This window comes from Galeopterus variegatus, unplaced genomic scaffold, assembly GCF_000696425.1.
Source record: "Galeopterus variegatus unplaced genomic scaffold, G_variegatus-3.0.2 Scaffold574, whole genome shotgun sequence".
NCBI classification, from domain to species: domain Eukaryota; kingdom Metazoa; phylum Chordata; class Mammalia; order Dermoptera; family Cynocephalidae; genus Galeopterus; species Galeopterus variegatus.
The window spans coordinates 538,659-553,010 of NW_007726685.1; the positions used below are offsets into that span (position 1 = coordinate 538,659).

Sequence of the window (14,352 nt, forward strand, 5' to 3'; positions counted from 1 at the left end):
CAAAAAAAAAAAAAAAAAAAAAAAAAAAAAAAAAGACTCAACTTACAAGGAGATGGAGCTGCTCTTCTGAGCTCTTCTTCCTCTGAAGGAAAAGGAAAAAACAGGAGGAAAACATTCTAAGTGACTGAGCTTCTCAGGGACAGCATATCAGTTGTTCATATTACATAATCAACAAGACACAGGTAGGGAAACCTGTAATAATGTAAGTTCCCACCACCTGTAGTAGTTGTTGTGGGTGCCTGCACAGAAAAGCCTAAGAAAAGAGTAGTATATGATGTCAGGAGACAAAAATTGGGTTTAAGTAGATAAAGTTTTAGAAAGTCCGTGAAAGCTATATATGTAAAAGATAAACACAAAGCACACGATATGGTAGAAAACTTTGAAGTATAAAGAACAAAAAGAAAAGAATATCATTATATTCTACTCTTAACATTATTTCTAAAACAAAGCTTTTGTTTACTTACTAAACCAAAGCTCCAAAGCTCTTATAAAATAAAGTTTGGTTGTTTTGTTAAAGGAAAGAAATCTAAACATGAGAAAATACAATAACTACTAAAACTTTATCACTGCCCTTTACTTGAAGGGTAAGCCAAAAACAAACTAACCACAGTTTTATTAACCCTTTCATACACACTCTACCTATCATCCTAAACTTAATTTAAAATTAAGATTAAATTAAAAGTATTAGCAGAAAATACTCCAAATTTGAGTCATAAATTTTGGACAAGTTACTTTAAAATACATTACACTTTACTAACCTTTCTTATTTCCAATAGGAATATTAGTATTTAATAAAGATGCAAAAGAACTCTGTTTAGATAACTGAGCTTTAGCTGCTAGTGCATTATTCCACAATGCTTTAATTAACATGGATGCCAAGTACAGTGTCTAAAAAAAAGAGAGAGAGATTAAAGTTGGAGGCTTTTAGGCAACACTATAACAAAATTAACACCCATTTGTCTAACTGAAATGTCAGCACTAATAAACTACAAGTTAAACTATGTAACAAATTCTCACTTTACAGGAAAAAAACAGTTGTTTTTTTTTTCTAATTGACACATAATTGATTATGCGTATTTGTGGGGTACAGAGTTGACTATCGGAATTTGTGTACAAAGTGTGATGACCAAATCAGGACAATGAGTATATTCTTCATTGCAAAACATAATCATTCTTTATGTCCATTAACCAATTTCTCCCTAACCAATTTTTTTGTGTCCATTAACCAATTTCTCCTACTTTCCAAACACCTCTAGTAACCACAGTTATGTACTACAATTATGTTTTGAATATATTACCTGTTCAGTATGAACACTTGGCTCAAGAGCTGAGACCAGATTAAGGAGATGTCTGAGTGGTACAGGATCCAAATTCTTGATGAGTGAGGGAAATAAGTCATGTATATACCGACTACAATGTTTCAACTAGAAAATAAAGGTAGAGAGAATAGTCAAAAATAATTGCCCTACATAAATAAATTACCTGATATGAAAAGTTACATAGTTTGAAAAGTCAAGAAGTTGGCCAGAATACCAATATTACTAAATATACTGGTAAAATGCCAATTACCTAATATCGTAAATAACAGATCATAAAATAATGAAAATATGACTTAAACAAATTTATCTTAACCAAACAAACACAAGCTTAATTTCCTAGTCTCAAGAGGGAAGCCCTTAATAAATACAGTTTCCAGGAAATATTATTTCAGGTATATTTCGCATATTAAATGTTTATGAAATAATTATGTAACACATTACTAGAGTACACAGTAGAATCTCTTATCATAAAGGTCTATATAATAATAAACCATGAGATAGAAAAGTTCCCCTTTTATAATAAACAGAAGTATGTAAATATACAAGGGAAAATATGAACATATGACTACTCAATATTACAATGCCACGAAGGATAAAATTATATTATAGCTATACCATTGCTAACTGTGAAATCAATCAGAGCAAATAATATAAGATTAGACCAGTAATTCCCAACCTGAGAGCTCTCAAATAAAAAGCTGAGGTTTGCTACTTATTTTCAATACATAAAAAGTTTATAAGAAAGTATTGATTTTCTGACACCAAAATATTGATTTTTCTATTTTGCAGATATAAACCATATGAATTCTCTTCTGCTGCCTCCCCGATCATGGTAAATGTACACAACCTAATTCTGAAGCACTAAGTGAAATAAAAGTAGTGAAATAACACTGGAGAAATTCTTCTGTGTTGGTGAAAGTTCTTATAAACTACACTATTTTGATACCACTATTTACTTCAATGCTAATTACCCATTTAAAAAAAAGATATGAATAATCAATTATAAGTTTAATACTTTTAATAGGTCTCTAAGAACATTAATTTTAATATAGTATTAAACATTATAATTAGACTATATTAACAGTTTATACTTGCTTTTTGCCAACAAGTAACTATTATATATGTTTTCTAATAAAAATGTGATAAAAACATACAATATAATAAACTTCTGATTTTCTGCCCATATGATCATTAATATAAGGGAATTTCCATAACATACTTAATTTTGATAATCAAATACCTTGTTGGTTATCTCTAACTGACAAGAACCTTGAGAGAAAATTATGAAATCCTGTAACTGAGGCAAAAACAAAATAGGTTCTTTTAGATGTGCACATTATGATAGCAAACTCAAAAAGTACAGAAAAGAATATTAAGACTGTATGGCTCAAGTTTCTGGTAAAGTGGGCATAATGAAGCTACTTCACAGACTCTCCTTCACTAGTTATCAAAAACAGAGGAAAAGGACATCAGGGAAAATGACAGAACAGAAAGTGCTAGGAAGTCATCTCTGCAACTAGACAACAACTGTACTGCAGAAACTCTCTGATATAACTATTCTGGAACTTGGGAATAATTTGGAATTTGACCCCTTACACATCCAGGGGAAAGCCTGGTTGGTAAACTGTAGTTAATATCAGCAAATATCAGCTTTCAGCACTATTGCTGCTACCCATTCCAAACCCTCCACCCTAGCCCTATGGTAGGCAGCTATAGGGACAGCAATACAGGTTTCTGGTGCAACTTATTGGAGCCAGAGTGGGCAATAAGGAATGTCTTCCAAGTTTTGATTGCTAGCTCTGATTGATGAGGTACAGGCACAGAGGCTGGCTGCCACTGTTTCAACACAAACCACCCGAAGTGATTACCAAAACAATTTACAGGAACTGTACCTGTTTTGTGGAACAACATTAAAAAACAACTGCATATGCAGGGGAATTCAGAAAGCTACCATGGATGCCGAGAGAGAGTCACAGGCTTGGAAAAGACCTGAGCAGACAGACTATAAGCTTTCATATCATGCTAATTACCCAGGACAGAGAAATCCTAAGAAAATTAAAAAAAAAAAAAAAAAAAAAGGAAGAGCAAATCCTGGAGTAGGAGGAGAATCTGATTTCCAGAGTTATCACGTTAATTTTAAATGTCCAGTTTTTAAGGAGAAAAAGAAAAAGAAAAAGAAAAAAAAAAAAACATGAGACATGCAAAGAAACAGGGAAGTATGGCCCATTCAAAAAAACAAAATTAAGTCCACAAAAAATGTACCTGAAGAAGCCCACTTGTTGGAATTACTACACAAAGACTTTAAAACACCTATCTTAAAGATGCTTTAAAGAACTAAAGGAAGACAAGGAAAAGGCACGAAGAGAATGCATGAACAAAATGAGATTATCAATAAAAAGGCAGAAATTATAAAAAGAAATTTTTAAAAATACAATAACTGAAATTCAAAATACACTAAAGGGGTTCAAAAGCAACTCTGAGCAACAAAAGGAAGAATCAGCAAACTTGAAAATTGGACATCTGAATTTTTCGAGTCTGAGGAAAAGAAAAAAAGAAGGAAGAAAAGTGAATAACCTAAGGGACCTGTGGGGTACCATGAAGCAGACCAACATACTCATTGTGTAAATCCCAGAATGAGAAGAGGAAGGGAAAGAACACTTAAGAAATAATGGCTGAAAACACCCAATTTGATGAATGACATAAATCTACAAATCCAAGAAGTTCAGCAAACTCCAAGTAGGATAAACTCAGAGACCCACACCCAAAACACAATACAATCAAATTGTAGAACACCAAAATCAAAACAAAAGTTTTAAAAGCAGCAAAAGTTGGGCTGGCCGGTTGGCTCAGTTTGTTAGAGCACCACACCTTATAACACTGAGGTCAAGGGTTTGGATCCCTGCACTGACCACCCACCAAGGGAAAAAAAGAAATAAAGAAAAGGAAAGGAAAGGAAAGAAAGAAAGAGTAGCAAGAGAAAAGCAATGCATCACATACCAGAGATCCTCAATAAGATTATTCACCAATTTCTCATCCACAATCTTGGAGGCCAGAAGGCAGTGAGCTAATACATTCAACAGGCTGAAAGGAAAACTTTCAACTAAAAATTCTATACGTGGCAAAACTGTCCTTCAAAAACGAGGGAGAAATTAAAACAGTTGCAGAAAAACAAAAACTGAAGGAGTCTGTTAACACTAGACCTACCCTCCAAGAACTGCTAAAAGGAGTCCTTTATATTGAAATGAAAAGAAGTCAGACAATAATGAAGAAATAAATGATCCACTATCTACCAGAAGATCACCTTCTAGCCAAAGATACAAATAGAGCGAATGTGAAAGGATGGAAAAAGATATTCCATTCAAATAGTAAGCAAAAGGTTGGGCTTGCCATACCAATATCAAATAAGAAAGAATTTAAATTTTAAAAAGGTTACCAGAATAAGTGAAATTGCCATATGATCCAGCAATCTCACTCCAGGGTATATATCCAAAAGAATTCAAAGCAGAATCTCAAAGAGATATTTGCTCTCCCACAGTCACTATGTCATTACTCATAATAGACAAAACATAGAAGCAGCCAGCCATCAACAGATGAATGGATAAAGAGTATATGGTATATACATACAATAGAATATTATTCTGCCTTAAAAAGGAAGATAATCCTGCCACAATGCTAGGATATAGGTGAATCTTGAGGACATTATGCTGAGTGAAATAAGCCAGTCGCAAAAGGACAAATACCTTATGATTATATTACATGAAGTACCTAGAGTAATCAAAATCATGAAAACGAATAGAAGTATGGAAATTGCCAGGGGCTGATGTGAGGGGAAAATGAGAAGAGTTGTTGTTTAATGGGAATAGATTTTCAGTTTTGCAATATAAAAAAGTTCTAGAGATCTGTTACAAAACAACGTGATATACTTAAAACTACTGAACTGTACACTTAAAAATGGTGAAAGGGGAGAAATCATAGTTTTGCTTTTTTTAAAACCACAATTAGTGTTTAAAAGGTTACCAAAAATAAAGGACATTATTTATTAATAAAAGGTTCAAGCCCAAGAAGATATAACAATTATACACATGATGAGGGAAAAATTAACAAAACTGAAAGAATGAAAAGTTCTACAATAATAATTGGAGACTTCAATAACCAACTTTCAGTAATAAACAGGGGAAAAATTAACAAAACTGAAAGAATGAAAAGTTCTACAATAATAATTGGAGACTTCAATATCCAACTTTCAGTAATAAACAGAACAATCAGACAGAAGATGAATGAGGAAATAGAGGACTTGAACAACAAAATAAACCAAACAGACCTAACAGACATACAGAATATTCCACACAACAACAGCAGAAAACACCTTGTACTAAGCACCCATAGGACACTCTCCCAGATAGACAAGTTAGGCCACAAAAGAAGTCTCAACAGATTTTAAAGAACACATATTATCATACAAAACATTTTCTCCACCTACAACAGGATGAAGCTAAAAGTCAATACTAAAGGGAAAACTGAAAAACTCACAAATATGTAGAAATTAAACAATACATTCAAAGGAAAAATCACAAGGGAAATTAGAAAATACTTACAGATAAATGAAAACGCAACAAACCAAAATTATCAGGATGCAGAGAAAGCAATGCTCAGAGGGAAATTTACATCTGTAAATGGAAATTTATCCTTACAAATATAAATGTAAATTAAAATAGAAGAAAGATCTCAAATTAACAACCAAACTTTACAATTTAGGAACTAGAAAAGAACAAATTAAATCCAAAGCTAACATAAGAAAGGAAATAATAAAGACTAGAATAGATAAAATATAAAAGCAATAGAGAAAACTTATAAAACCAAAAGTGGGTTCTTCAGAAAGATTTACTAAGAAAAAAATACGACATAAATAACTAAAAGCTGTGATAAAAATAGACATTACTACTAAATTTACAGATATAAAAAGGATTATAAGAGATAATATAAAATTGTACACTAGAAAATTGGACAACCTAGAAGACACAGACAAATTCCTTTTATGAAAAAAAAAAACTCAGAAAATGAATAAGGGAAAATTCTTCAACACATTACAGGTTGTTTATGAAAAACCTTCAACTAACATCATAGTGAATGGTGAATGACTAACAGGTTTCCACATAAGGTTAAGAAAATCCCATTTACCATAGCGCAAAAAGAATAAAATACTCAGGAATAAACTTAACCAAAAGGTACACTGAGAATTATAAAACACTGATTAAGAAAACTGAAGAGAAAGATAAATGGAAAAACATCCTGTATTTACGAACTGGAAGAATTAATATTGTTAAAATGGCCATACTACTCAAAATGATCTACAGAGTCAATGCAATCCCTATCAAAATCTCAATCACATTCTTTACAAAAATAGAAAAAACAATCCTAAGATTCATAGGAAACCACAAAAGAACCCAAATAGCCAAAACAATCCTGAGCAGGAAGAACAAAACTGTAAGAAAGCTCCAGTAATCAAAACAATAAGGTACTAGCATAAAAAACAGACATACGGGGCCGGCCCGTGGCTCACTCGGTAGAGTGTGGTGCTGATAACACCAAGGCCATGGGTTCGGATCCCATATAGGGATGGCCGGTTCGCTCACTGGGTGAGCGTGGTGCTGACAACACCAAGTCAAGGGTTGGGATCCCCTTACCGGTCATCTTTAAAAAAAAAAAAAAAAACAGACATACGGACAAATGGAACAAAAACAGAGCCCAGAAATAAACCCACACATCTACAGTCAACTGATCCTCGAGAAGGGTGCCAAGAATATACAAAAAGGAAAGGACAGACTCAACAAATGGTGATGGAAAAACTGTATAGTCACATACAGAAGAATGAAATCAGTCCCTTACGCCACATAGAAAAATCGACTCAAAATGGATTAAAGACTTAAACATAAATATAAGACTAAAATTGTATAATATGAGAAGAAAACAGTGGGAAAACTTCTTGACACTGGTCTGGGCAATGATTTTTTGGATATAACACCAAAAGCATAGGCAACAAAAGCAAAAATAGACAAGTGAGATTTCAAACTGAGAAGTTTCTGCACAGCAAAGGAAAAAATCAACAGGGTGAAAAGGCAACCTATAAAATGAAAAAAAATATTTGCAAACCAGATATCTGATTGGGGGTTAATATCCAAAATACATAAGGACCTCATACAACTCACTAGGCAAAAAAACCCCCAAATAATCCAATTAAAAAATGGGCAATGGACAATAGACATTTCTCAAAAGATGTACAAATAACCAACAGGTAAAAAAGCTGCTCAACACCACTAATCATAAGGGAAATGCAAATCAATACCATGAGATATCACCTTACGCCTGTTAGAATAGCTATTGTCAAAAAGACAAAAGATAACAAGGGTTAGCCAGGATATGGAGAATTAGGGAACCCTTGTACATTGTTGGTGGGAATGTAAATTGATTACAGCCATTATGGAAAACAGTACGGAGGTTACCAAAAAAATTAAAATACAACTGCCTTATTAACCAGCAATCCCACTTCTGGGTATATATCCAAAGGAAATGAAATCAGTATCTCAAAGAGGTATCTGCACTCCCACGTCCATTGCAGCATTATTCACCATAGCTAAGATATGGAAACAACCTAAATGTCTTTCCACAGAGGAATGAATAAGGAAAAGGTGGTATGTATATATGCACACACACTGGAATATTACTCAGCCTTTAAAAGAAGAAAATCTTGCTGTTTTGACAATATGGATGAACCTAGAGAACATTAAGCTAAGTGAAATAAGACACAAAGATAAATACTGCATGATCTCACTTAAGATTTCACTTATGTCGAATCTAAAGTCGTCAAACTCCTTGAAGAAGAGGAGAATGGTAGCTGCCAAAAGCTGAGAGGAGAGAGAAATGCAAGATGCTGGTCAAAGGGTACAAAGGAAAGGAGTACAAAGGATGGGAAGGAAGAAGGGGAGGGAGGGATAGATGGACTAACTATGAGAGGTAAAGGATATGTTAATTAGCCTGATTATGGTGATTATTTCACAGTGTATATCAAATTGTACCCCTTGAATATATATAACTTTAATTGTCTATTAAATCTCAATTTTAAAAAGTGAAAAGGCAACATACAGAATGAGAGAAAATATAGGCAACTTATATACTTGATAAAGGATTAACATTCATAATATTACAAAGAACTTCTAAAACTCAACAGAAAAACCGAACAACTCAATTCAAAAACAGGCAAAGGACGTGAATGTACATTACTCCAAAGAAAATACATATGATCACTGAACAACACAGGTTTGAACTGCACAAGTCCACCTGAACGCAGATTTTTTTCAACCAACCACTGACTGAAAATACAGTATTCACAGGATGCAGAACCCATGTATAAGGAGTGCTGACTTTTCACATATACAGATTCTGAAGGACCAACTGCAGTATCTGAATATCCACAGCTTTTGGTATATGTGGGGGATCCTGGAACAAATTCCCTGCACATACTGAGGGATGGCTGCGATACAGATTCTGAAGGACCAACTGCAGTATCTGAATATCCACAGCTTTTGGTATATGTGGGGATCCTGGAACAAATTCCCTGCACATACTGAGGGATGGCTGCATACAAATAACAATAAGCAAAGGAAAAAATGCTCAACGTCATTAGTCATTTGGAAAACGCAAATAAACACCACAATAAGATACAAATTCACTCCTACCAGGATCGATAAGATTTTTTTTAAAGGCAAATAACAAGTGTTGGTGAGGATGTGGAGAAACTGGAACCCCCACCCCCTCCCACATTGTTGGTGAGAATATAAAATGGAGCAGCCACTGTAGAAAACCATTTGGTAGTTTCTCCAAAGATTAGACACAGAATTACCATATGGTCCAGAAATTCCACTCCTAGATATATATACAAAAGAACTGAAAGCAGGGAGTTCAACAGATATTTGTAAACCCACGTTCACAGTAGCCAAAGAAGGAAACAACACAAATCAGAAGATGAACAGATAAACAAAATGTGCTATATACATACAATGGAATATTATTCAGCCATAAAAATGAATGAAATTTTATATATGCTATAACATGAATGGGCCTTGAAAATATTATGTTTAGTCGAATAAGTCACACATAGGACACACATTGCGCGATTCCACTTACGTGGGACACCTAAGAAAAGCCAAAAATTCCTCCCTCTGGGGAGCTATTGCTTAATACATAAAGAGTTTTTATTGAAGATGAACAAAGTCTTGGGTATAGATAGTAGTGATGTTGTTTACACATTATAAATATGTTTAATGCCACTGAATTGCATACTCATGAATGGTTAAAATGGTAAATTTTATGTTATGTATATTTTACCACAATAAAATATTTTAAAACAGAAAAGAAAAAGTACATACATATGTTAAAAGACATCAACCAAAAACTTAGAACAAAACAAAACACAAAAACCTTCACAGGATTAATGAACACTTGAAAAAACTACAGAGAGAAAAATCTTGCCAACAGGAGATAATAGGATATATATCTTGGTAAAACTTTTATCGGGAGGATGGCTGGCCGGTACAGTGACCAAACCCTTGACCTTGGCGTTAGCAGCACCACACTCTCTCAAGTGAGCTAACCAGCTAGTACCCACCCCCCACCAGCCCTTTTTTAAAAAGGTTATTTGTTCAGAAAATAATGAACTACTACTAATCATGTCTTCTCTACAATGTTTTGAGGAAAAACAATAGTGGCTTTTGTATCTTATATATTCGGTCAAGCTCTTCTCTAATCATAAAGAAAAAAGACACCTCAAGTGTGCAGAATCCCAGAATATAACATCCACACACTTCCCATCAAGGAAAACAAAAGTCTACTCTCTAAAATCCACAACAAGAATAATTACAAATTAACTCTGGAATAAGAAAAAAATGAGAAAAACAGGAATAAGGAAAAGTACGTGTGGTTGAGTCACATACTTAAAAACAGAATTAATACCAAACAACAGTGAGAATTCTAGTTATAGCGTAAAGTTCAAATGTTGTAATATTTGATAAAGTACAAATAATATAATAAAAATTGGGAGGTAGAAAATGAGAAAGTGGGAGAGACTGATAAAAGAACTTCCTCATCCTCCAGAGGGAAAAAAAAATCAATCATTACTGTACTTTAGAATAAAAAGAAACAAACCCATAAATAAGAGAGTCGCCAACAGATGTGAGATTTGAACAAATTTCTGAAGGACTGAAATGAGCGGGAACACCTTTGTAAAGTCTAGTAGGTAGAAAAAGCTGGAACTGAGAGGAAGCTGTGAGGAAGCTACAGAGGAGGTAGACCAGACAATCTTCCCAACATCACTGGGAAAGACCCAGGTTCAGAATAACAGACTTGATGAAGAGCAGTAAGGAGACAGGGAGATGAAAACAGAAGATTTAAGTAAAGTCGTCTATAAAGAATGATTACATCTGTCAGCCATTGTCAGAAAAACACAAGCAGCCAACCTATACTACCCAGCCAACAGGGCTCTTCCCTGAGGGAAAAAATTATATAAAGCCTTAGCTTTTTTTTTTTTTAATTATAACATAGTTGATTGTACAAGTCATAGCTTGTAAGTATAGATATTGGCACCCCTTCACCTTCCCTCATTTAAAGTTCCACAGCTGAAAAGAAAGCCTGATAACACTAAAGAAAATAGTATAAGCATTAACATTTCCATTACTATCCCCTCCAAAAGTTGCCAGACAGGAGTCCCACTTTTTTTATTGGTTTGTTTTGCTTTTTTTTCCCCACTGGCCAGTACTGGGATCGAACAGGGATCGGACCCCAGATCTTGGTGTTATCAGCACCACACTCTAACCAACTGAGCTAATGGCCAGTTAGGAGTCCCATATGAGAGACAGTTCGAATGGAAAAGTATTTCACAACACCCAAGACTATCTATACCACTTACCTAGTTGGCTTTCTTAAGTATAAATAGACAGCAAAGGTATATGAAGAGAGCCAACAACATGAAGGAGAAAAAAATCCAGTAAAGACAAGAGATTTGAATATGTAATGGAGGAAGGAATAATCACTCATGTTAACAGTTCCTGGAAAGGCAGGAAGGAATAAGATTCAAATTATAAAATATATAGAAAGGGATATTGCAGCCGCCAGACTATAACCCAAATATAGTCATAACTTCACATGCTACTAATGTATGCAATGTTTCATAAGGTGGTAATCTAAATATGCATACAAATACACATGCAGAACCTAATTACTACAAGAGCATAAATCAGCATTTCTAAAATCTGGCATCACTTTGAGATTCTGATGAAAACTATGGATCATTTCTCCCCAAAAATGTGCACAATATCACCTGCATCAGATGATACTTAAAACCCTTCTAAATCCTAGGGAATTTGTCTACTGTTACTGAAACATGAAAATCTATCCCAAAAAGCTATTTACCTCCATTTTAAGACAGAAGTATTGTCTCAATAAGTAACATAAATTTATGCAATTTTTTCAAATTTGGAAAGCATTTAACAATAAATTCCAAAAGAGTTAAAAGATTTTGAAGTTTATTTTCTGAAGCCCTATGTTAGAAAGACATAGTGAAAAGGTGGGAAGAGAGGGACGAAGAAAGAAATTAAGTAAAATGGAAAAATTGTTATTTATAATGGCAATAAAAAATAAAAATTTCTAAGAATAAGAAAACAAAAGGCATATCATGTTTTAATCATTACCACAATAAAAAAAACAGTATTTTTTTTAAGTAAGTGCTAAAATTCATATAGAAAAATGAGACAGAAAAACTAGAAAAATGAGGAAGGACCAGCCCTACCAGATATTTTTAAATATTACAAAGACACAAGTAAAGAAAAGGAGAAAAACTAGTATAAATTTAGGTATCAGCAATCACTCCCTTAAAGAGCCAAAAACAGATGGCTGAGCTGCCCACGGGCCATAAGTTTATCATTCCTGGTACAGATCATGACTAGACATACAAACAGGTCAGTCTAGAAAGATCAGAAAATGATGTACTCAAGACAACAAAATCAGTATCTCAAGTCAGAAAGGGAAAAAAGTGTTACTGAACAAATGCAATTGGGCCAGTTAAAAAAAAGGGAGAAAAACTTGAACACAAATTTAACCCCTTAAATCAAGATAAATTCCATTTCCGGTCAAGATGGCAGAATAGAAGGTCCCTAGCGTCACTCTCTCCCACAAATCAACCGATTTACAACTATAAAAACAACATCAAGTGCATACCGAACGGGGAGACGTCCAGCAGAGGAAGAAGAAGCTCTACGGAGACCACATGTCCTGCGGGGCCACCGTTACGCAATCCAGCAGATAGGCTTCACCGCCGCCACCCAGCTCCATTCCCAGCGTGGCCCAGTGTGCACAGAGTGGGGAGATGTCCGGCAGGGGAGGCGGAGGCTAAGCAGAAACAACACACCCTGTGGGGCCGCCACTGCGTGATCCAGCAGGTAGGCTTCACCGCAAGCACCCAGCTCTATTCCCAGCCTGGCCTAGTGCACACGGAGCAGGGTGACATCTGGCAGGGGAGGCGGGAACTCCATGGGGACACATTGCTGTAGTGCAATCCAGCAGCCTGCCGGTTGTGCGCAGAGCAGGGAGACGTTGAGCGGGGGAGGCAGAAGTTCTGCAGAGACCACACCACCACCGCCGCGCGTGATCCAGCAGCCCGGCCCAGTGCATACGAGCAGTGAGATGTCCAGCAGGGGAGGCAGAAGCTCCGTAGAGACCACACACCCTGTGGGGGGGCCGCCGCTGCATGATCCAGCAGCAGGTAGTCTTCACTGCCACCACCCAGCTCCATCCCAAGCTCGGCCCAGCGAGCAGGAAGCATGGAGACATCCAGCAGGGGAAGGGGAAGCTCCACAGAGACCACACGCTCTGCGGTGCCTCTACGCATCCCAGCAGCCCGGCCCAGTGCACGTGGAACAGGGAGACATCCAGCACGGGAGGTAGAAGCTCAGCAGGGACCACACACCCTGCAGTACCCCCATGACCCACCAGCCCGGCAGAGTCCAAGCCAACCAGAGAGGTGACTCCCCAGAGAGGCCCAAGACCTGAGGCAACCACACACGCAAGGCACTTGGGGCCAACTGAACAGTCACTAAGGTAGCCATACCAAATTGGCAACCCCAGCAACATCTTAGTCAGACAATAGTGTCAAACCTGTGGACTGTGAAACCCACTGCCACAATGAATAAACATGAAAGAAAGGATACCAGAAATAAGAAAATTCAAGAAAGTACACCACCAAAGGGTAATAACTCTCAAGATCTAGCTCCTATAGAACAAGAAGCCATTGAAATGACTGACAAAGAATTTCAAGTGATAATTCTAAGGAAACTGAATGAGATACAAGAAAACTCAGCTAAACATCATGATAAAACGAGGAAAAGTATACAGGACCTGAAAGAAGAAATGTACAAGGAAATCAATGCTCTGAAAAAANAAATCAATAAATGTGATACACCATATTAATAAAGTCAAACATAAGGACCATATGATCATCTCTATAGATGCTGAAAAAGCATTTGATAACATTCAACACTCATTCATGACAAAGACCCTCTATAAGTTAGGTATAGATGGAAAGTATCTCAACATAATTAAAGCCATATATGACAAACCCACTCTCAATATCATCCTGAATGGGGAAAAGCTGAAAGCTTTTCCTTTAAGAACGGAAACAAGACAAGGATGTCCACTCTCACCACTCCTATTCAACACAGTATTGGAAGTACTAGCCAGAGCAATCAGAGAAGAGATGGAAATAAAGGGCATCCAGATTGGAAAAGAAGGAGTCAAGCTGTCCCTGTATGCAGATGACATGATCCTATATATCAAACAGCCTAAAGACTCTACAAAAAAACTTTTGCAGTTGATAAATGATTTCAGTGCAGTAGCAGGATACAAAATCAACACACAAAAATCAGCAGCATTTCTATTCTCCAATAGTGAACATGCAGAAAGAGAAATCAAGAAAGCCTGCCCATTTACA

General features: G+C 35.8%; 1 protein-coding gene across 1 annotated transcript in view; it reads right to left on the bottom strand.

Moving 5' to 3' along the window:
• The window catches only part of LOC103588465 (ubiquitin carboxyl-terminal hydrolase 34-like), a 49,067-nt gene that overhangs the window by 2,743 nt on the left and 31,972 nt on the right, over positions 1-14,352 (bottom strand). The window contains exons 11-13 of the mRNA XM_008570140.1: positions 1,299-1,424; positions 759-888; positions 47-82 (exon numbers count right to left, since the gene is read on the bottom strand). Of these exons, the coding sequence (XP_008568362.1) occupies positions 47-82; positions 759-888; positions 1,299-1,424 (292 nt within the window). The remainder of the gene's footprint in view (positions 1-46; positions 83-758; positions 889-1,298; positions 1,425-14,352) is intronic.